The 22,697-nt window shown below is 47.5% G+C and overlaps 1 protein-coding gene and 2 non-coding genes across 3 annotated transcripts; 2 read left to right on the top strand and 1 right to left on the bottom strand.

Annotated features, from left to right (window-relative positions):
- On the top strand, positions 1 to 19,996 carry LOC144485060 (uncharacterized). The gene is made up of 3 exons (XM_078203359.1): positions 1 to 282; positions 9,969 to 10,255; positions 19,786 to 19,996. Exons 1-3 carry the CDS (start codon positions 1 to 3, stop codon positions 19,994 to 19,996), a joined length of 780 nt encoding a protein of 259 aa, XP_078059485.1.
- Positions 14,763 to 14,844, bottom strand: trnas-gcu (transfer RNA serine (anticodon GCU)). The gene has a single exon. It is a non-coding gene; the product is annotated as a tRNA-Ser (tRNA).
- Positions 15,176 to 15,247, top strand: trnaw-cca (transfer RNA tryptophan (anticodon CCA)). The gene has a single exon. It is a non-coding gene; the product is annotated as a tRNA-Trp (tRNA).
- Positions 19,997 to 22,697: the final 2,701 nt, after the last annotated feature.

Raw genomic sequence — 22,697 nt, 5'->3', positions numbered from 1 at the left:
ATGACTGAAACTGCGGCCGCCGAAACGGCTCCTCCAGCCGCTCCCGCTCAAGTGAAGTCTCCCAGGAAGAAGAAGGCGGCTCCCCGACCTGCGGCAGCCGGTCCCAAGTTAGGCGAGCAGATCCTCAATGTTGTGGCGGGTTGCAGCGATCGCAATGGGATGTCCCTGGCCGCGATAAAGAAAGCTTTGGCTGGCAGTGGAGTGGATGTGGGGAAGCGCGGCTCCCAGATCAGGTTAACTATCAAGAGGAAGGTGGAGAAAGGCTCTCTGGTGCAGACAAAGGTCATGATGTGGAGATGCCGGCGTTGGACTGGGGTAAACACAGTAAGAGGTTTAACAACACCAGGTTAAAGTCCAACAGGTTTATTTGGTAGCAAAAGCCACACAAGCTTTCGGAGCTGCAAGCCCCTTCTTCAGGTGAGTGGGAATTCTGTTCACAAACAGAGCTTATAAAGACACAGACTCAATTTACATGAATAATGGTTGGAATGCGAATACTTACAACTAATCCAGTCTTTAAGAAACAAAACAATGTGAGTGGAGAGAGCATCAAGACAGGCTAAAAATATGTGTATCGTCTCCAGACAAGACAGCCAGTGAAACTCTGCAGGTCCACGCAACTGTGGGAGTTACAAATAATGTGACATGAACCCAATATCCCGGTTGAGGCCGTCCTCGTGTGTGCGGAACTTGGCTATCAGTTTCTGCTCAGCGACTCTGCGCTGTCGTGTGTCGCGAAGGCCGCCTTGGAGAACGCTTACCCGAATATCAGAGGCTGAATGCCCGTGACCGCTGAAGTGCTCCCCAACAGGAAGAGAACAGTCTTGCCTGGTGATTGTCGAGCGGTGTTCATTCATCCGTTGTCACAGCGTCTGCATAGTTTCCCCAATGTGCCATGCCTCGGGACATCCTTTCTTGCAGCGTATCAGGTAGACAACGTTGGCCGAATTGCAAGAGTATGTACCGTGTACCTGGTGGATGGTGTTCTCACGTGAGATGATGGCATCTGTGTCGATGATCCGGCACGTCTTGCAGAGGTTGCTGTGGCAGGGTTGTGTGGTGTCATGGTCACTGTTCTCCTGAAGGCTGGGTAGTTTGCTGCAGACAATGGTCTGTTTGAGGTTGTGCGGTTGTTTGAAGGCAAGAAGTGGGGGTGTGGGGATGGCCTTGGCGAGATGTTCGTCTTCATCAATGACATGTTGAAGGCTCCGGAGGAGATGCCGTAGCTTCTCCGCTCCGGGGAAGTACTGGACAACGAAGGGTACTCTGTCCACTGTGTCCCGTGTTTGTCTTCTGAGGAGGTCGGTGCGGTTTTTCGCTGTGGCGCGTTGGAACTGTTGATCAATGTGTCGAGCACCATATCCTGTTCTTATGAGGGCATCTTTCAGCGTCTGGAGGTGTCTGTTGCGATCCTCCTCATCCGAGCAGATCCTGTGTATATGGAGGGTTTGTCCATACGGGATGGCTTCTTTAACGTGTTTAGGCTGGAAGCTGGAGAAGTGGAGCATCGTGAGGTTATCCATGTGCTTGCGGTACAGTGAGGTGCTGAGGTGATTGTCCTTAATGGAGATGCGTGTGTCCAAGAATGCAACCGATTCCGGAGAGTAGTCTATGGTGAGCCTGATGGTGGGATGGAACTTGTTGATATCATCATAGAGTTGTTTCAGTGATTGTTCACCATGAATCCAAAGGAAGAAAATGTCATCGATGTATCTAGTGTATAGCATCGGTTGAAGGTCCCGTGCGGTGAAGAAGTCTTGTTCGAACCTGTGCATGAAGATGTTGGCATATTGAGGTGCGAATTTGGTCTCCATGGCTGTTCCGTGTGTCTGGATGAAGAACTGGTTGTTGAAGGTGAAGATATTGTGGTCCAGGATGAAGCGGATGAGATGTAAAATTGCATCTGGAAACTGGCAGTTGTTGGCGCTGAGCACTGAGGCCGTTGCAGCAATGCCATCGCCATTGGGGATGCTGGTGTAGAGTGCCGAGACATCCATTGTGACGAGGAGCGCTCCTGGTTCAACTGCTCCATGTGTGCCGAGTTTCTGTAGGAAGTCCGTCGTGTCGCGACAAAAGCTGGGGGTTCTTTGTACAATGGGTTTCAGGATGCCCTCGACATAGCCGGAGAGGTTCTCGCACAGGGTCCCATTGCCCGATACGATGGGACGGCCGGGTGTGTTTGCCTCGTGTATCTTCGGGAGGCAGTAGAGATCTCCAACGTGGGGAGTACGTGGGATGAGAGCACGGAGGGAGTTCTGAAGGTCTGGATCAAAGGTCTTGATCAGAGTGTTGAGTTGACGGGTGTGTTCTTTGGTCGGATCTGCAGGTAACTGTCTGTAGTGTTCCTCGTTGTTGAGTTGTCGGTACACTTCTTTGCAGTAATCCGTTCTGTTCAGTATGATGATGGCCCCTCCTTTGTCTACTGGTTTGATGACAATGTTGCGGTTGGTCTTGAGAGCGTGGATGGCGTAACGTTGTGCTTTGCCGTAAATTTGTATAAACTTCTTGTTTTCAGTTATAAACTGGAGGATACAGTATGTTTTATTAACGGCTCTTAAAAACTGTCCTGCCACCTTCAATGACATATACACATGTCCAAATATGTCCTGCTGTTCTTGCACCCCCTTTTGGAATTAAATCCTTTATTTTATATTGTCGCTTTGTGTTATTCCCACCAAAATGAATCACTTCATTCATCATCTGCCACATGTCCTCCCATTCCATGATGATAAAGTATTTTTGAAATGTAACTGCTGCGAGACTGATGGGGTCTATTTTGGTGGTGGGGCAAAAATTAAGCCCTCGGCTGAGAACTTCGATTTCATCTGGTTGAAGTGTGTAGTCGGACAAGTTGACAATGGACTTCCCTGCAGTGGTACTGTTTTCTACTGTGGTACGGGGGGAGGCTTGGTTGCTGCTGGTGGAGATGCCGAGTTTCTCAAGATTCCTCTTCTTGGTGTGCATGTCTTGTTGTGCATGTAGCCCCGAACATCACTCAAGCACAACGTAACGCCATCCACGCTCTCAAGACCAACCGCAACATTGTCATCAAACCAGCAGACAAAGGAGGGGCCATCGTCATACTGAACAGAACGGATTACTGCAAAGACGTGTACCGACAACTCAACAAAGAGGAACACTACAGACAGTTACCTGCAGATCCGACCAAAGAACACACCCGTCAACTCAACACTCTGATCAAGACCTTTGATCCAGACCTTCAGAACACCCTCCGTGCTCTCATCCCGCGTACTCCCCGCGTTGGAGATCTCTACTGCCTCCCGAAGATACACAAGGCAAAAACACCCGGCCGTCCCATCGTATCGGGCAATGGGACCCTGTGCGAGAACCTCTCCGGCTATGTCGAAGGCATCCTGAAACCCATTGTACAAAGAACCCCCAGCTTTTGTCGCGACACGACGGACTTCCTACAGAAACTCGGCACACATGGAGCAGTTGAACCAGGAGCGCTCCTCGTCACAATGGATGTCTCGGCACTCTACACCAGCATCCCCAATGGCGATGGCATTGCTGCAACGGCCTCAGTGCTCAGCGCCAACAACTGCCAGTTTCCAGATGCAATTTTACATCTCATCCGCTTCATCCTGGACCACAATATCTTCACCTTCAACAACCAGTTCTTCATCCAGGCACACGGAACAGCCATGGGGACCAAATTCGCACCTCAATATGCCAACATCTTCATGCACAGGTTCGAACAAGACTTCTTCACCGCACAGGACCTTCAACCGATGCTATACACTAGATACATCGATGACATTTTCTTCCTTTGGATTCATGGTGAACAATCACTGAAACAACTCTATGATGACATCAACAAGTTCCATCCCACCATCAGGCTCACCATAGACTACTCTCCGGAATCGGTTGCATTCTTGGACACACGCATCTCCATTAAGGACGGTCACCTCAGCACCTCACTGTACCACAAGCCCACGGATAACCTCACGATGCTCCACTTCGCCAGCTTCCAGCCTAAACACGTTAAAGAAGCCATCCCCTACGGACAAGCCCTCCGTATACACAGGATCTGCTCGGATGAGGAGGATCGCAACAGACACCTCCAGACGCTGAAAGATGCCCTCATAAGAACAGGATATGGCGCTCGACTCATTGATCAACAGTTCCAACGTGCCACAGCAAAAATCCGCACCGACCTCCTCAGAAGACAAACACGGGACACAGTGGACAGAGTACCCTTTGTTGTCCAGTACTTCCCCAGAGCGGGGAAGCTACGGCATCTCCTTCGGAGCCTTCAACATGTCATTGATGAAGACGAACATCTCGCCAAGGCCATCCCCACACCCCCACTTCTTGCCTTCAAACAACCGCACAACCTCAAACAGACCATTGTCCACAGCAAACTACCCAGCCTTCAGGAGAACAGTGACCATGACACCACACAACCCTGCCACAGCAACCTCTGCAAGACGTGCCGGATCATCGACACAGATGCCATCATCTCACGTGAGAACACCATCCACCAGGTACACGGTACATACTCTTACAATTCGGCCAATGTTGTCTACCTCATACGCTGCAAGAAAGGATGTCCCGAGGCATGGTACATTGGGGAAACTATGCAGACGCTGCGACAATGGATGAATGAACACCGCTCGACAATCACCAGGCAAGACTGTTCTCTTCCTGTTGGGGAGCACTTCAGCGGTCACGGGCATTCGGCCTCTGATATTCGGGTAAGCGTTCTCCAAGGCGGCCTTCGCGACACACGACAGCGCAGAGTCGCTGAGCAGAAACTGATAGCCAAGTTCCGCACACACGAGGACGGCCTCAACCGGGATATTGGGTTCATGTCACACTATTTGTAACTCCCACAGTTGCGTGGACCTGCAGAGTTTCACTGGCTGTCTTGTCTGGAGACAATACACATCTTTTTAGCCTGTCTTGATGCTCTCTCCACTCACATTGTTTCGTTTCTTAAAGACTTGATTAGTTAACATAGAACATAGAACATAGAAAGCCACAGCACAAACAGGCCCTTCGGCCCACAAGTTGCGCCGATCACATCCCCACCTCTAGGCCTGTCTATAGCCCTCAATCCCATTAAATCCCATGTATTCATCCAGAAGTCTCTTAAAAGACCCCAACGAGTTTGCCTCCACCACCACCGACGTCAGCCGATTCCACTCACCCACCACCCTCTGAGTGAAAAACTTACCCCTGACATCTCCTCTGTACCTACCCCCCAGCACCTTAAACCTGTGTCCTCTCGTAGCAACCATTTCAGCCCTTGGAAATAGCCTCTGAGAGTCTACCCTATCCAGACCTCTCAACATCTTGTAAACCTCTATCAGGTCACCTCTCATCCTTCGTCTCTCCAGGGAGAAGAGACCAAGCTCCCTCAACCTATCCTCATAAGGCATGCCCCCCAATCCAGGCAACATCCTTGTAAATCTCCTCTGCACCCTCTCAATGGCTTCAACATCTTTCCTGTAATGAGGTGACCAGAACTGCGCGCAGTACTCCAAGTGGGGTCTAATCAGGGTCCTATAAAGCTGCAGCATTATCTCCCGACTCCTAAACTCAATCCCTCGATTAATGAAGGCCAGTACGCCGTACGCCTTCTTGACCGCATCCTCCACCTGCGAGGCCGATTTAAGAGTCCTATGGACCCGGACCCCAAGGTCCTTCTGATCCTCTACACTGCTAAGAATGGTACCCTTCATATTATACTGCTGCTTCATCCCATTGGATCTGCCAAAATGGATCACCACACACTTATCCGGGTTGAAGTCCATCTGCCACTTCTCCGCCCAGTCTTGCATTCTATCTATGTCTCGCTGCAACTTCTGACATCCCTCCAAACTATCCACAACACCACCTACCTTGGTGTCGTCAGCAAACTTACCAACCCATCCCTCCACTTCCTCATCCAGGTCATTTATGAAAATGACAAACAGCAAGGGTCCCAGAACAGATCCCTGGGGCACTCCACTGGTCACTGACCTCCATGCAGAGAAAGACCCCTCCACAGCCACTCTCTGCCTTCTGCAGGCAAGCCAGTTCTGGATCCACAAGGCAACAGCCCCTTGGATCCCATGCCCTCTCACTTTCTCAAGAAGTCTTGCATGGGGGACCTTATCGAACGCCTTGCTGAAGTCCATATAGACCACATCCACCGCTCTTCCTTCGTCAATGTGTTTGGTCACATTTTCAAAGAACTCAACCAGGCTCGTAAGGCACGACCTGCCCTTGACAAAGCCGTGCTGACTACTTTTGATCATACTAAACTTCTCTAGATGATCATAAATCCTGTCTCTCAGGATCCTCTCCATCAACTTACCAACCACTGAGGTTAGACTCACCGGTCGGTAATTTCCCGGGCTGTCCCTGTTCCCTTTCTTGAATATAGGGACCACATCTGCAATCCTCCAATCCTCCGGAACCTCTCCCGTCTCCATCGACGATGCAAAGATCATCGCCAAAGGCTCCGCAATCTCCTCCCTCGCCTCCCACAGTAACCTGGGGTACATCCCATCCGGTCCCGGCGACTTACCAACCTTGATGCCATTCAATAGTTCCAACACATCCTCTTTCTTTATGTCCACATGCTCGATCCTTTCTGTCCACCGCAAACCAGCAGTACAACCACCCAGATCCCTTTCCACCGTGAATACCGAGGTAAAGTATTCATTAAGCAGCTCCGCCATTTCTAACGGTTCCGCACAAACTTTTCTCCCTTCACCTTTTAAGGGTCCTATGCCTTCACATCTCATCCTTTTACTCTTGACATATTTGTAGAAAGCCTTGGGATTCTCCTTAATCTTACCCGCCAAGGCCTTCTCATGACCCCTTCTCGCTCTCCTAATTTCCTTCTTAAGCTCCTTCCGACATCCCGTATACTCCTCTAAATCCTTAACACCTCCTAGCTCTCTGAACCTTCTGTACGCCTCTCTTTTCTTATTCACCAGGTTCATCACAACCTTCGTGCACCACGGTTCCCGTACCCTACCAACACCCCCCTGTCTCATCGGAACGTTGTCATGCAGAGCTCCAGGCAAACATTCCTTGAAAATCCTCCACTTTCCTTCGGTACTTTTCCCCAAGAATGCCTCCTTCCAATTTACCCGTCTAATTTCCTCCCTGATGACACTGTATTTCCCTTTACTCCAGAGAAACACTTTCCCAGCCTGCCTGATCCTATCTCTTTCCAATGCTATCGTGAAGGAGATAGAATTATGATCGCTATCCCCAAGATGCTCACCCACCGAGAGATCCTCCACCTGTCCAGGTTCATTAGCCAGCACCAGATCAGGTACAGCCTCTCCTCTAGTAGGCTTATCCACATACTGTGTCAGGAAACTCTCCTGGACACACCTAACAAACTCCTCTCCATCCAAACCCCTAGCCCTAGGGATATTCCAATCTATGTTTGGGAAATTAAAATCTCCCATCATGACAACTCTGTTATTCCTACATCTCTCCAGGATCTGTTTCCCCATCTGCTCCTCAACATCTCTGTTACTATTGGGCGGCCTATAGAAAACACCCAGCAACGTTACCGACCCCTTCCTGTTCCTAACCTCCACCCACAGAGACTCCGTAGTCAATCCCTCCATGGCGTCCACCTTCTCTACAGCCGTGACACTATTCCTGATCAACAGTGCCACTCCCCCCCCTCTCTTGCCTCCCTCCCTGTCCTTCCTGAAACATCTAAAACCCGGCACCTGAAGCACCCAGTCCTGTCCCTGAGACATCCAAGTCTCCGTAATGGCCACCACATCACAATTCGAAGCAGCAATCCACGCTCTAAGCTCATCCACTTTATTCACTACACTCCTGGCATTAAAATAGACACATCTCAGACCTTCAGCCTGAGCACTTCCCTTCTCCATCACTCGTCTAACCTCCCTCTTACCCTGTTTACATTCCTTATCTATTTGCGAGCTAACCTCCTCGCTCTCAGTCCCCTCATTTTGATTCCCTCCCCCCAACCTTTCTAGTTTAAAGTCTCTCCAGTAGCCTTAGCCAACCTTCCCGCCAGGATATTGGTCCCCCTGGGATTCAAGTGCCACCCGTCTTTTTTAAACAGGTCACACCTGCCCCTAAAGAGGTCCCAATGATCCAAGTACCCAAATCCTTGTCCCTTGCTCCAGTCCCTCAGCCACGCATTCATTCTCCACCGATTCCTGTTCTCACTCTCCCGCGGCACAGGCAGCAATCCCGAGATTACTACCTTTGCATTCCTCTTTCTCAGCTGTCTACCTAACTCCCTATATTCTCTTTTCATGATCCCTTCCCTCTTCCTACCTATGTCAGCAGTACCTATATGCATCACGACCTTCGGCTCCTCTCCCTCCCCCTTCAGGATTTCTGGGACTCGACCAGAGACATCCCGGACCCCTGCACCAGGGAGACAAACCACCATCCGAGAGTCCCGTCTGTGTCCGCAAAAACGCCTATCTGACCCCCTCACCGTAGAGTCCCCAATTAGCACTACCCTCCTTTCCTTACCCTTTTGCACTACTGGGCCAGGCTCAGCTCCAGAGACACTGCCACCGCTGCTTCCCCCAGGTGGGCTGTCCACCCCAGTAGTACTCAGACAGGAGTACTTATTATTAAAGGGCACATCCACCGGGGTGCTCACCATCAACTGAGCTTTCTCCTTCCTCACTGTTACCCAGTTACCCTCCTCCCGTGGTCCCGGTGTGACCACCTGCTGATAGCTCCTGTCAATGACCTCCTCACTATCCCTAACCCGGCGAAGGTCCTCGAGCTGCAATTCCAGTTCCCTAACATGGTCCCTTAGGAACCGCAGCTCAACACACCCAGCACAGATATGGTCGTCCGGGAGGCTAGGAGCCTCCAGGACCTCCCACATCCTACATTGGGAACAACATACTGGCCTCACACTCATAATTGCCCCTTTAAACACACAGGGAAAAAAAAAGTGAATGAAAATTTTAAACTTACCTTTCCTCCTCCTGTTTTCTCCAAAGCCCTGCTCTCACTGGGTCTTTTTTTTTAGGTTAGAGGAGGAGGGAGGGTGGGATACTCTACAAGTGTAGAGTATCGGGATTCCTCTCTGTTCCAATTTATTGGGGAAAAAAAAGTCTCTCTCTCCCAGACCTCCCTGCGCGACCACTTCCGGGTTTAGATATTTTTAAAGAAAAAACCCGCGAAAAAGTAAGTTAAAAATAACAGCGCTTACCCGCAGCACTCCTCTCGCGAATCTCGCCCTCTCTGCTGCACTTCCAAGACGCAATGAGGCCGATTCACTGAGGTGAGTAACTTTTAAAAAAAAAATCTCTCTCTCCCAGACCTCCCTGCGCGACCACTTCCGGGTTTAGATATTTTTAAAGAAAAAAGCCGCGAAAAAGTAAGTTAAAAATAACAGCGCTTACCCGCAGCACTCCTCTCGCGAATCTCTCCCTCTCTGCTGCACTTCCAAGACGCAATGAGGCCGATTCACTGAGGTGAGTAACTTTTTAAAAAAAGATCTCTCTCTCCCAGACCTCCCTGCGCGACCACTTCCGGGTTTAGATATTTTTAAAGAAAAAACCCGCGAAAAAGTAAGTTAAAAATAACAGCGCTTACCCGCAGCACTCCTCTCGCGAATCTCTCCCTCTCTGCTGCACTTCCAAGACGCAATGAGGCCGATTCACTGAGGTGAGTAACTTTTTAAAAAAAATCTCTCTCTCCCAGACCTCCCTGCGCGACCACTTCCGGGTTTAGATATTTTTAAAGAAAAAACCCGCGAAAAAGTAAGTTAAAAATAACAGCGCTTACCCGCAGCACTCCTCTCGCGAATCTCTCCCTCTCTGCTGCACTTCCAAGACGCAATGAGTTGTAAGTATTCGCATTCCAACCATTATTCATGTAAATTGAGTTTGTGTCTTTATATGCTCTGTTTGTGAACAGAATTCCAACTCACCTGAAGAAGGGGCTTGCAGCTCCGAAAGCTTGTGTGGCTTTTGCAGACAAAGGGACAGGGCGCCTCCGGCTCCTTCAAACTCGCTCAGAAGGAAAGCCCGGGGAAAATGGGAAAGAAGGTGAAGAAACCAACAGCCAAGAAATCTTTAGTAAAGAAAACAGCGGCCAAGAAGGTGACAACAAAGAAACCCGCAGCCAAGAAACCTGCAGCAAAGGAAACTCCAGTGAAGAAATCAACAGTGAAGAAAACAAGCAGCAAGAAGGCGGCAACTCCAAAAAAGGCGGTGAAGAAAGCAGCCCTGAAGAAAAAGTCTCCTGTGAAGAAGGTCACGGGCAGAAAGTCTGTCAAAAAAGTGACTAAATCGAAGGCTAAACCCAAAGTGAAAGCAGCAAAAGCGAAGAAAGCATCAGGAAAGAAGTGAAACAACCCGAGCAAATTGTAAACCTCTGAACCCAAAGGCTCTTCTCAGAGCCACCCACATCTCTCAGGAAAGAGCTGATCCCGCAAGAAAATGATTCCTGTCCCGCGGCCCGGCTCATTCTCAATAGTGATCATTTCAAATTCAGACTAAAGCGAAACAGAGTAGAGGCTGAATTTCATTTGCTCAATCGCCACTTTCTCTCATAATAAAGATGTCTGGTAGATTCAGTAACACTGGCGGCTAAACACCGCATTCGCGCCTCATTTTTAACCGAATCCCTGCAGTGCAGAAGGAGGCCAATCGTCCCATCGAGTCTGCACCGACCACAATCCCACCCAGTCCGGATCCCCATGACCCTATTTATTGACCCTACTTACTCCCCGACACTCCGGTGCAATGTAGCATGGCCAATCAACCTAACACGCACTTTGGTGTGCGGGAGGAAACCGGAGAAAGCCGAGGGAGAATGTTCAAACTCCACACAGACAGTGACCTCAGCCGGGAATCGAACCCAGGTACCTGGCGCTGTGAGACGGCAATTCTTAGCCAAACATCGATGTCAGGAGTGGGATTTGAACCCACGCCTCCAGAGGAGACTGCGGCCTGAGACCGCTCGGCCATCCTGACTCCCTTACTTTTAACACAGGAGATTGCCCCAAGCAGCTTCAATAAAGTGCTGGCAAACAGCGAGAAGCAGATGTGTGTGAGGATGTTGCGGAGGAAGATTCTTGCTATAGAGTCGACTGTGTTTAGGTCGGAATATGACTGACTGGGAATTATTACGGGACCAGGTTTAAAAACACAAAAGAACAAAGTCACGACCCGAAACGTTAACTCTGTCTCTCTCTCTCTTCACAAAAGCTGCCGGAGCTACTGATTATTTGCAGCATTTTCTGTTTGATTCCATATTTCAAAGCTGCGGGTTTGTGGAAACACTTGTTTGTGACGGGTTTGTGTGGGGAGCTGTGTTTCGCTTCCATTGTTAATAAACGGGTTGAAATTGGTGGTTGCAGAAACTGGAGGTGGAGCTGAAAGATCAGGGGCCGTTCTGTGTGTGTGTGTGTCAGTCCGGCTCTCTCCTCCCTCCCGCTCTGTGTTTATTCTTCACTCTGTCTCCTCCCCTCTCTGCTCTCTCACTCCGCCTTCCTCAGTCAGGTCGGGGCGGCCTGTATAAAAGGAGCCTGAAAGATTTCCTCTCATATTGTGCAGAGATCTGAGTGAAGAATCATCATGTCCGGCAGAGGGAAAGGACAGTAAGAAGTCTCACAACACCAGGTTAAAGTCCAACAGGTTTATTTGGTAGCAAATACCATAAGCCTTCGGAGCGCTGCCCCTTCGTCAGATGGAGTGAAAATCTGTTCTCCAACAGTGCACAGAGACACAGAAATCAAGTTACAGAATACGAATTAGAATGCAAATCTCTACAGCCAGCCAGGTCTTAAAGGTACAGATAATGTGGGTGGAGGGAACATTAAACACAGGATAAAGAGATGTGTATTGTCTCCAGACAGAACAGCTAGTAAGATTCTGCAAGATCAGGAGGAAAGCTGTGGGGGTTACTGATAATGTGACATAAATCCAACATCCCGGTTTAGGCCGTCCTCATGTGTGCGGAACTTGGCTATCAGTTTCTGCTCAGCGACTCTGCGCTGTCGTGTGTCGTGAAGGCCGCCTTGGAGAACGCTTACCTGAAGATCCAAGGCTGAATGCCCGTGACTGCTGAAGTGCTCCCCCACAGGAAGAGAACAGTCTTGCCTGGTGATTGTCGAGCGGTGTTCATTCATCCATTGTCGTAGCGTCTGCAGGTACCTGATACGCTGCAGGAAAGGATGTCCCGAGGCATGGTACATTGGGGAAACCATGCAGATGCTACGACAATGGATATCAGTGGTATAATTACTTCTTAGGAATTCGCAAGGGCAAGGGGATCACAGTGTCCGTGTATGAATATAAGGGGTTAATTCACATTCACTGAAAATGAGTGAATCTCCATCACTCTCTCTCTCACACACACCCACACCCACACAAGCTCTCACAGACCAACACTCACACATCTCCCACCACGACAAATGGCGAAATTCAAAATCAATAAAAATATCTGGAATTAATGGCCATGAATCAACTTTCGTAAAAAAAGACAACCAAAGCACTAATGCTCTTCAGGGAAGGAATTCTTACCTGGACTGGCTTACATACAACTCCCGACCCACAACAATGTTGTAGGCCCTCAGAGGAGGCCTACCAAGCCACTCAGTTCAAAGGAAATTTGGAGACCTTGGCCTTGTGGTATCATCGCTGAAATCTGAAACTTAGCTCGTATTCTGGGGACCCGGGTTCAAATACTGACAAGGCAGTGGAATTTGAATTCAATGAAAAATATGTGGAATTAAGGATCTCCTGATGACTATGAAACCTTTGTCGATTGTTGTATTAATCTATCTGGTCCTCTCGGGACCAAAATCTGCCGTCTTTACACAGTCTGGCCGACATGTGATTCCAGAGCCACAGCAATGTGGTTGACTCTCAATTGCCCGCAGGCAACGAGAGTTGGGCAATAAATACTGGTCAGCCAGTGGCACCCATGTCCCATGAATTAATTTTAAAAAAATGCAAGCCCAGTCAGCGACGCTGAAAAAATGCATTGAAGATTCAGAATGAGGAGATCCATCAACTTGTTTACATTCCCAGAGTTTGCAAATACAGAATGGATTCCAAACCAGTTTACTGTTCCGGGAGCTGACTGCCAGAACAAATTGCTTGTACACGCACAGTTCTACCAACAGAATCAGAAAGATCCCAATCCTGGAAAATCAGCGGATAATGCAAAACATATTCTGAATATCGCACAGATATAAAGGTAAAGTTACCATAATCCCAAATGACCATCCACTGTTCCCCATCTCAACAGGGAGAGCTTAATGGTGTTGATTTAGCCTCAGGATTACTACACCTCAGGCGAGGGGCAAGGCTGAAAATATCTAACAGCACATCTGCAATTTCTTTGCCGTAAATTTGTATAAACTTCTTGTTTTCAGTTATAAACTGGAGGATACAGTATGTTTTATTAACGGCTCTTAAAAACTGTCCTGCCACCTTCAATGACATATACACATGTCCAAATATGTCCTGCTGTTCTTGCACCCCCTTTTGGAATTAAATCCTTTATTTTATATTGTCGCTTTGTGTTATTCCCACCAAAATGAATCACTTCATTCATCATCTGCCACATGTCCTCCCATTCCACCAACCTGTCTGTGTCCTTTCGGAGTTCGACTGGAATTTCTGTAGCTCTTTTCACAACCATAGGACGTCCCAAAATATTTTAATGATGATAAAGTATTTTTGAAATGTAATCGCTGCCCAATTGCTGAACTTTTCAACTGTCTGTTCGACAACATCAGAAATTGCCAGATGGGAACGGGGAATAGTTGCTGCAGCAATGTCTCTGTGGCACAAAGAATGGCATTTTTGATTTGATTTCATTTGATTTATTATTGTCACATACAGTGAAAAAGTATTGTTAAAGTATTGTTTCTTGTGCACTATATAGACAAGGCATACCATTCATAGAGAAGGAAACAAGAGAGTGCAGAATGTCGTGTTACAGTCGTAGCTAGGGTGGAGAGAAAGATCAACTTCATGCAAAGTAAGTCCATTCGAGGTAAGTCTGTGAGTTCGGAAGTTCAGGATCCAGTCGCAGAGGGAGGTGCCGAGGCCCAGGCCACAGCGTTTGGAGATGAGTTTCGTGGGAATAATGGTGTTGAAGGCTGAGCTGTAGTCAATAAATAGGAGTCTGACAGAGGTATCCTTGTTATCTAGGTGTTCCAGGGTTGAGTGCAGGGCCAGGGAAATGGCGTCTGCTGTGGACCTGTTTGCGGCAGTGGGTACCAGCATGTTAGACTGCTAGTCATTGTCTTGTGAAATGTCCGAATGTCATCGGAGTCAGCTTTCTGGGTAAAATTTGAAGAAATTAGGAACTGGTGTGTCAATCTTCTCAGAGAAGCGAAACTGCCGCCTCGAACTTGGAGGACATTCGGCCCATCAAGCCGACACCGACAACAATCCCACCCAGAATGAATCCCCGTGACCCCATATGTTTACCATGCTAATCCCCCTGACACTAAGGGGCTATTTAGCATGGCCAGACCAGTTAATATCGCACTAATTTTCATGGCTGACCTGCCGATTCTGGAAAGACAAAATCTGCCACTGGCGTCTGCTTTGGAGCTTCCGAAACCACATGTTGACATGGTGGCAAACTCGTGTCCAAAGCGGGTGCCCTGATTTGAATTGACTGTCAGATCGAGTTTCCTCAGAGGATGAGAATTATGGGAATATGAAATTGTTCTGGACTATTCTCTCAAGCTTGTGTGTTCAAACTTCATCTTGGTTCCGTGAACCTCAAAACACTGAACGAACCATCACCGACGAGGATGGGATTCGAACCCACGCGTGCAGAGCACAATGGATTAGCAGTCCATCGCCTTAACCACTCGGCCACCTCGTCACGCAGTAACTTCTCACCAAGCTTTGACAAAGGGCTCGAAATGTCAGCTGTTTTCTCTCCTTGCGGATGCTGCCAGACCTGCTGAGATTTTCTAGCGTTTTCTCTTTTGACTTTTCACCAAACCAGGGTGTTTTAACACCCGTAACAAAGAACATATTTCTCCCACAGGATAATGCTGTGTTGCTGCTTTCTTGTTCATCCGGTTCGCTGCTATTCTTCCATTCGATGTGTAACCACAGAAAGTAAAGAGGGAGACAGTTCCATTCCCTGGTCCCAGTTTGATTTTGAATTCACCGAACATAACCCGGATGTAAAATGCAGCAAGCAGTCTGAGCTTGTGGCGCAACGGTAGCGCGTCTGACTCCAGATCAGAAGGTTGCGTGTTCAAATCACGTCAGGCTCATGAAGCTTTTCTACGTCGGATTTTGTATCTGGGTAAAATTGATATCTTGGTAAAATTGATTGTTTGCAATTGTTCCCGAAATGACAAATTTCACAACGATGGTAGAAATGATATTTTAGGGATGCTTCCGGTTCGCATGCTCAGATTTGTTTTTGCCGTTTTATATCTGAAACAATGTGTCAGAGTTATGAGGTGTTCATTGCTTGCAAAATTAAAGCAAGGTCCACAGACTCAGATGTTCCTATGGGTCATCAAAGGAGACAGCTGACTGTGGCGATTTAACAGGATGATTCACACGTCAAGAGAGGAGCAAGGCTTCGAAGCCGGGCCTTCATGAACAATCTCAACCGATACAGGAATTAATCCCGTGCTTTTGGCTGAATAAGCTGTCCAACCATTTAATGAAAGGGCAACTCTCCGAAAGCCCATGCTACCAAATAAACCTGTTGGACTTTCACCTGGTGTTGTGAGACTACTTCCTGTGAACCTGGGACATATGCACTGTGTTCCCAGTTAATGAAAATCAAGATGATGAAACAAATTTACTGTCGAGAAAACCCAGATTTACCTTTGGGCAGCAGCCGAATGTTACTATTTGATGTTGGTGAGAACATGATAGCAGATGATGGTTTCGATCCATCGACCTCTGGGTTATGGGTCCAGCCACTCTGCCCCGAAACGTTGCCGCTTCCTGTCTATTCCTGTTGCGTGGGTGAGAGGAAACTATTCATTGTATTTGTATTTCAAACAAGACCCACGTGTTGGGAAGCGTACCCTGGCTGGACAATAACACTTAACATCAGCCCGAATCAAACAGACAGAGAAAGACACACAGAGAAGCAGTAAGAGATGATCAGGACACACACAGAGCGATAGACAGAGAAGGTACCCAACAAACCAACAAGATACTGAGATGGAACAACTGATTATGTTTGAAAAGGGATCTTCTGTTACATAAAGATAGACCTTGTTTTAAAATTAATTTCATGTAAGTGTAACTGCACTCTCTGTTGTGAAACTGTGTCTCTGCCGTTGACAGATCTTTGCTGTGGTTGTGTCAAATTCATCCCTGTTGTGTAAATATATTCATAAGACATGGGAGCAGAATTATGCCACTTGGACCTTTGAGTCTGCTCCACCATTCAATCATATATTTCCCTCATCCTCATTATCCTGCCCTTTCCCCATAACCCATGATCCCCTTATTAATCAAGAATCTATCTATTTCTGTCTTAAAGACACGCAATGACCTGACCTCCACAGCCTTCTGCAGCAAAGAGTTCCACAGGTTCACCACTCTCTGGCTGAATAAATTCATCCTCATCTCTGTTTTAAAGAATCGTCCCTTTTGCCTGAGGTTGTGCCCTCTGTTTCTAATTTTTCCTACGAGTGGAAACGTCCTCTCCATGCCCACTCTATCCGGGCCTCGCAGTATCCTGTAAGTTTCAATAAGATCCCCCCTCATTCTTCTAAACTCGAAGGAATACAGATCCAGAGTCCTCAACTGTTCCTTATATGACAAGTTCTTCATTCCAGGGACCATTCTTGTGAACCTCCTCTGGACCCTTTCCAAGGCCAGCACATCCTTCCTGAGATATGGGGCCCAAATCTGCTCACAATATTCCAAATGGGGTCTGACCAGATTCCCGGTTATGTAAATATGAGCCATCTTGAGCAGAATTTTTATTTTCTGTTCTGCAAAGGTGTTTCCTGTTGTGTGAAATGTTCTCTGTTGTTCAGTGAAAATGTTTCCTGTGGGAAACCAATCAACAGGAATTTCAAGGCCGCCATTTCTGAGGCTTGGTTTCAAGTCCAGACTTATTTCGGCTGAATGGCCTACTCCTGTTTCTGTTTTTGATCAATGATTCTGTGTATCAAATCAGTTAATTTAAATTTTACCAGCTGCCATGGTGGGACTTACTCCATGCCTCCAAAGACAGTGCGGGCCTCTGGTTTACCAGCCCAGTGACATAACCTTTCATCCCTGTAAACAAAAACACTTCATTCAGCTCATTATTAAACCTCGTCCTGAGGAAATTAGAATTGCCTCCACAGAATTTCAATCACCCAATCAATACAAAGCATTTTGCTCCAGTTGGGAACATCAATGATTTATCCAGATCAAACAGATATTGTGGAATTGTTCAGAGCTAAGACTATTTTAGAATTGAATTAATAAAATAACAAGGACCTACATTCTGAGAAAGCACCCTGCAATGTTTGGAAGAAAATGTGGATTTAATATGATGTGGGAGATCGGTTCCCAGGATGCTCCACCAGAAATGACCGTGACAGAACTCAAACCTGCAATTTTCTGATATCATTACTACAAACACCAAAGTCAGACACTTTATCCATAAGGCCACGCAGTCGGCTCATAACTACTGCAACCTGATGTTAGTACCATGTGAATAAATACTGTGAAAATATTCTTTTCATTCTATCTCTAGATGATCCACTGATTCCTAGATCCCTGAAAATACAAGAGAAAGCTCCAGCTGCCGTACATTGTATTTTTTGATGATAAAAGAGCCTTTCACTCTGTGAGTTGTGAAGATTCATGAAACATGAGGAATGGAGTATTAATGTATGATTATAAGAGCAGCAAGACAATGTTGGAGCTATACAAAACTTTGGTGAGGCCATAGTTGGAGCACTGAGTGCAGTTCTGGTCAAATCACTGGAGAAAGGATATGATTGTACTGGAGAGGGTGCAGAGGCCATTCACCAGGATGTTGACTGGGATGGAGAATTTGAACTAGGAAGAGAGACTATATAGGCTCGCGTCATTTTCTTTACAGCAGAGAAGGCTGAGGGGAGACCTGATTGAGGTGTATAAGATTATGAGGGTTATGGAAAGGGTGGATAGGAAGCAGCTGTTCCTCCTAGTTGCAGGGTTGATACCAAGGAAGCAGAATTTTAAGGTGAGGGGCAGAAAGTTTAGAGGGGATTTGAGAGAAACATTTTTTCATCCAAAGCATGGTCAGAGTCTGGATTGCAATGCCTGGAGAGGTAGTAGAGGTGGGAAAACTCACTAATTTTACAAAGTATGTGGATGAACACTTGAAATGTCATAACTTTCAATGCTACGAGCCAAGTGCTGGAAGGGAGGAATACTTGTAGATTTAATGTAGGTTTGTTGGTGCAGACGTGATGGGTCAAAGCACCTCTTCTGTACTGTATGACTCTCGCTATTATCGTCAGACTTGGCTTCTCACGGACATGTGTCAGCACCCTCTCCTCATGGTTGCACAGTGGTTAGCACTGCTGCCTCACAGCACCAGTGACCTGGGTTTGCTTCCCGGCTTGGATCACTATCTGTGCAGTGTCTGCACATTTCCCTGTTTCTGCGTGAGTGTTCTCCAGGTGCTCCATTTTCCTCCCACAGTCCGAAAAATGCACTTGTCAGGTGCATTGACCATGTTAAATTCTCCCTCAGTGTATCCGAACAGGCGCTGGAGTGTGGCGACTGGGGAATTTTCACAGTAACTTCATTGCAGTTTTAATGTAAGCCTACTTGCGATGTTAATAAATGAACCTAAAACACTGCACAAATACATGCAGTCAGTGATCCTAACCCAGTGAACCAACACAAACCCCGTTCAGTAAAAATGCAGTTTGTGCCAAATAAGGTTGTGTCATTGCACCAATTCTCTTTTTCATTTTCCTCACTGCAACACTGCACGTGTTCAGCCTGCACCGTCCTGATGAGAAAGACAAAATCCCGCTTCAGTAATTGAGCTCCAGGCTGCAGGTAAAGCTTGTGTGGGTGCTAACTCAGAAACTTAGCCCCAGCTCACTGAGCATTCCTTCTGAGAAGCAGATGAGACTTTAGTTTGCAACATGCAGAAAACTAAAGATCATTTCCACCATTCCCGACTCGGAAACACCCCCAGAAACAGCATCTCCACATCATCGATTCACTCCACCAGTGATGGCTATGCTTTCAATTCTCAGGGACTCAGCTCCAGAATTCCCTCTCTAAACCTCACTGCCTCCATCTTCCTTTCCTCTCCTTTCATTTCTATCGCGTTTCCTACATTTATTTCCTCCTTCCTTTCCCCCGAGTTCTATTTCTCTCACGCTCTGACTTTCACCAATCCCGTTGTTGCTTTAACTATCGTAAGTAAATTAGAGTTGTACAACGGTAATTCTAATAGCGGTTCCGCTTTAAGCATTCTTTACCCGCCTCCAGCTGTCTGATTTCTCATTGGTTTGAGCCTCGGATCGAATTGTATGACGCAATGACGCTGGGCTGGGAGTGACGTTGCTGGAGCCGAACATCAGCGCCGCATTCCGATTGGTGTATGTGTTACAGCGACGTTCTTCGATTGGTTCAGGCCGATGTCAATCGTGATGTGGGCGGGTGTTGTTTGGAGCATGTCGCTCTATTGGTCAAGATTAAAACGTCATTTCCATTGTTCGCGCACATTTCAGACAGACTGAGCTCACTGATTGGATGATGCAGCCATCACTCAATCAGCGCAGAGTGTCTATTGGATAACAGAAATGACTCAATTTCTGATTGGTTTTCTCAGCTGTCGGTCACAGGTCGGTGACTGTGATTGGACAGAGGGCGGGGGTACACACTGGTCCCATCAGACACCGGGCGGCGGTAAAGGTCCGGCCCGTGGCTTCAGTCCCCGGGCCCGGATCCTGAGCCGGCGGTGGGGCTTCGGATGGGGGAATCCCGTCTCGCCCGGCTGTCAATCCGCAGCTCAGGGTTTCGAATGGCGGCTTCCTGTGTAAACATGTCACGCTGCAGCTCCCCAGTCTCGGCGCTGCAAACCCCGTCACACCAATCAGCACAGAGACTGGGATCTTCCTGTGTTCTTGTGTGGCGCGCAGTGCCACACCGGGTTCGAGAACCTCACTCTGCATAGGCCAGGGAGAAATACTGGGATCTTCCAGTGCCCTGTGTCTGGGGCCAGGGCTTGGTTACTCTCAGTGGGTCTCCCTCATTGTTTGGTTCTAATTGCAGCCTCTCTCTCTCTTGCAGTCAGTCTGGGTGCTCCTGACTGAGCAGAATGGCCTGATCTCACCACACACATTGAGATGGAGGAGCTGCCGCCCGAGACGAAGATGATTGAGAACTCTAGCTTTCTCTACACTCGTTTCCTGAGGCCCAGCCCTTCATTCATCATTAGTTTTCTCAAGTTGTCAGGTACATTAACATCTTCATCTGCTGTGAACACTGACCTGACAGTGGGAAGGTATTGGAGCAGGATGGTGCAGTCAACTATGTCAATAGTGGGGGACAGGTGGAGAGATTGTTCAGCTGGGTAAGATGGCACTCCCCAGTTCCATTCTTCTCTTTCTGGTCTTAAGCACAACATCACCCGCAATGGTTTCTCTTCCCACTCCTGTGCTGTTACCTCCCGAATCACCCAAGGATCTATCCTTGGCCCCCCACAAGGCGCATTGACTCTTTTCCACCATTCAGTTCGATCATGACTCATTTATTTATCTTGATTGCCACACAGTCACAGTATTAAAAACAAGAATGGCAACAACATCAAACAATACATAAATAGAAATCACACTATGTTTCTGACAGGTTTTCCAAAAGTCACTGCATTTTCAGCATTCACCACAGAATCAGGCAACGCTTTTGAAATATCAACAATTCTATGTGGGATAAACAAATTGACTATTGAGACATGAACCAAATTTCTGTAGTTTATTATGACACACAAAATACAGTAACTGTGAGTAAAGAACTTTTCAAGCTTGGGTAATAAGGCCATGTATCACAGAATATTACAGTGCAGAAGAGGCCCTTCGGCTCATCAAGTCTGCACCGATGCATGAAATGCTCTGACCTGGGCACCTAATCCCACTTGCCAGCACTTGGCCCATAGCCTTGAATGTTATGGCATGCAAAGTACTCATCCAGGTACTTTCTAAAGGATGTGAGGCACCCCGCCTCCACCACTTTCCCAAGCAGTGCATTCCTGACTGTCACCACCCTCTGGGTAAAAACATTTTTCCTCAACTCCTCCCTAAACCTCACACCCCTCACTTTTAACTTGTGTCCCCTCGTAACTGACCCGTCAACTAAGGGGAACAGCTGCTCCCTATCCACCCTGTCCATTCCCCTCAATCTTAAACACCTCAATCAGGTTGCCCCCTCAGTCTTCTCTGCTTCAACAAAAACAACCCAAGCGTATCCAACCTCTCTTCATAACTTAAATGTTCCATCCCAAGCAGCACCCTGGTAAATCTCCTCTGCACCCCCTCCAATGCAGTCACATCCTTTCTATAATGTGACAACCAGAACTGCACACACAATTCCAGCTGTGGCCTCACCAAAGCTCTATACATCATTGATGCACTATCAATTACAACGCGGAGACTTCTGAGAGTGAGGGAAAACTAATAGGCTTTTATTCACTGAGAACAGGAGCACACCCTTTTAGCTGACCTCGTCTGAACTGAGGCAAGAAGGAGGGACCATCACCTTTATACCCCACTCTGGGTGGAAAGGGAGGAGTCCCAGGTGGAAAGGGAGGAGTCTCGGGCCAGGTGCAGCATGGGTGTGTCCAGGTACATACATGTAGTAACAGTGGTTCACCACAATCATGACCTCTCTGCTTTTGTAATCTATACCCCGATTGATAAAGGTGAATGTGCCATACGCCTTTTTCACCACACTATTAACCTGCCTTTCTGCCTTCAGAGATCTATGAACAAACACGCCAAGGTCCCTTTGTTGTTCGGAACTTCCCCGTACCAGACCTTTCATCGAGTACTTCCATGTCAAATTAAAATGTATCAATTTATAAACTTGAACTGAACCATAAATCAGCCTTCTCTAAAGATTGCAATCCAAAATCTCTTAATCCCTCATAAAATATTCCCCACATTCCTTCCATTTTCCTGGTAACATGTCTTTGCAATCTATGAGCTGTATTTCTCTTTGAAAATGTGGATTCCAAACTGTGGGTTCAGGCTCCAGATGTGGGCGTAGTAGCAGCTGATAGTGTTTCAGATCTTCAGCTTCAACCCCATTTTACTCCTTGATTTTTTGAGAAACCAAACTTTGTCTATTTCAGCCTTAACTGTCATAGAATCCTTACAGTGCAGATGAAGGCCATTTGGCCCATCGAGTCTATACAGACTCTGACACAGCATCTCACCCAGAACCTATCCTGGTAACCCCACATATTTATCCTGCTAATCCCCCTAACCAATATATTTGGGACACTTAAGGGGCAATCTAGCATGGTCAATCCACTTAACATTTGGAGCATGGGAGGAAACGCAAACAAGGGGAGGATGTGCAAACTTTACACAGACAATCACCCAAGGTGGAATTGAACCTGGGTCCCTGGAACTTTGATACAGTATCCGAGTGTGGGATTTACTCACTCTGGTACAGTGCGAGAGTGAGGGATTTACTCACTGGATGATGCAGTGTGAGAGTGTGGGATTTACTCTCTGTCTGATA

This window comes from Mustelus asterias, unplaced genomic scaffold, assembly GCF_964213995.1.
Source record: "Mustelus asterias unplaced genomic scaffold, sMusAst1.hap1.1 HAP1_SCAFFOLD_152, whole genome shotgun sequence".
Lineage (NCBI taxonomy): Eukaryota > Metazoa > Chordata > Chondrichthyes > Carcharhiniformes > Triakidae > Mustelus > Mustelus asterias.
The sequence above is the reverse complement of the archived record's forward strand: the minus strand, read 5'-3'. Positions and strand labels throughout refer to the sequence as shown.

What these genes read in the sequence shown, in the direction of transcription:
- LOC144485060 (XM_078203359.1), top strand. Translation starts at nt 1, where the DNA reads ATGACTGAAACTGCGGCCGCCGAAACGGCTCCTCCAGCCGCTCCCGCT. An exon ending in GCTCTCTGGTGCAGACAAAG is followed by an intron (nt 283 to 9,968) that starts GTCATGATGTGG and finishes TTGCAGACAAAG; the next exon opens with GGACAGGGCGCCTCCGGCTC. An exon ending in AAGAAGGTCACGGGCAGAAA is followed by an intron (nt 10,256 to 19,785) that starts GTCTGTCAAAAA and finishes TGGTTTTCTCAG; the next exon opens with CTGTCGGTCACAGGTCGGTG.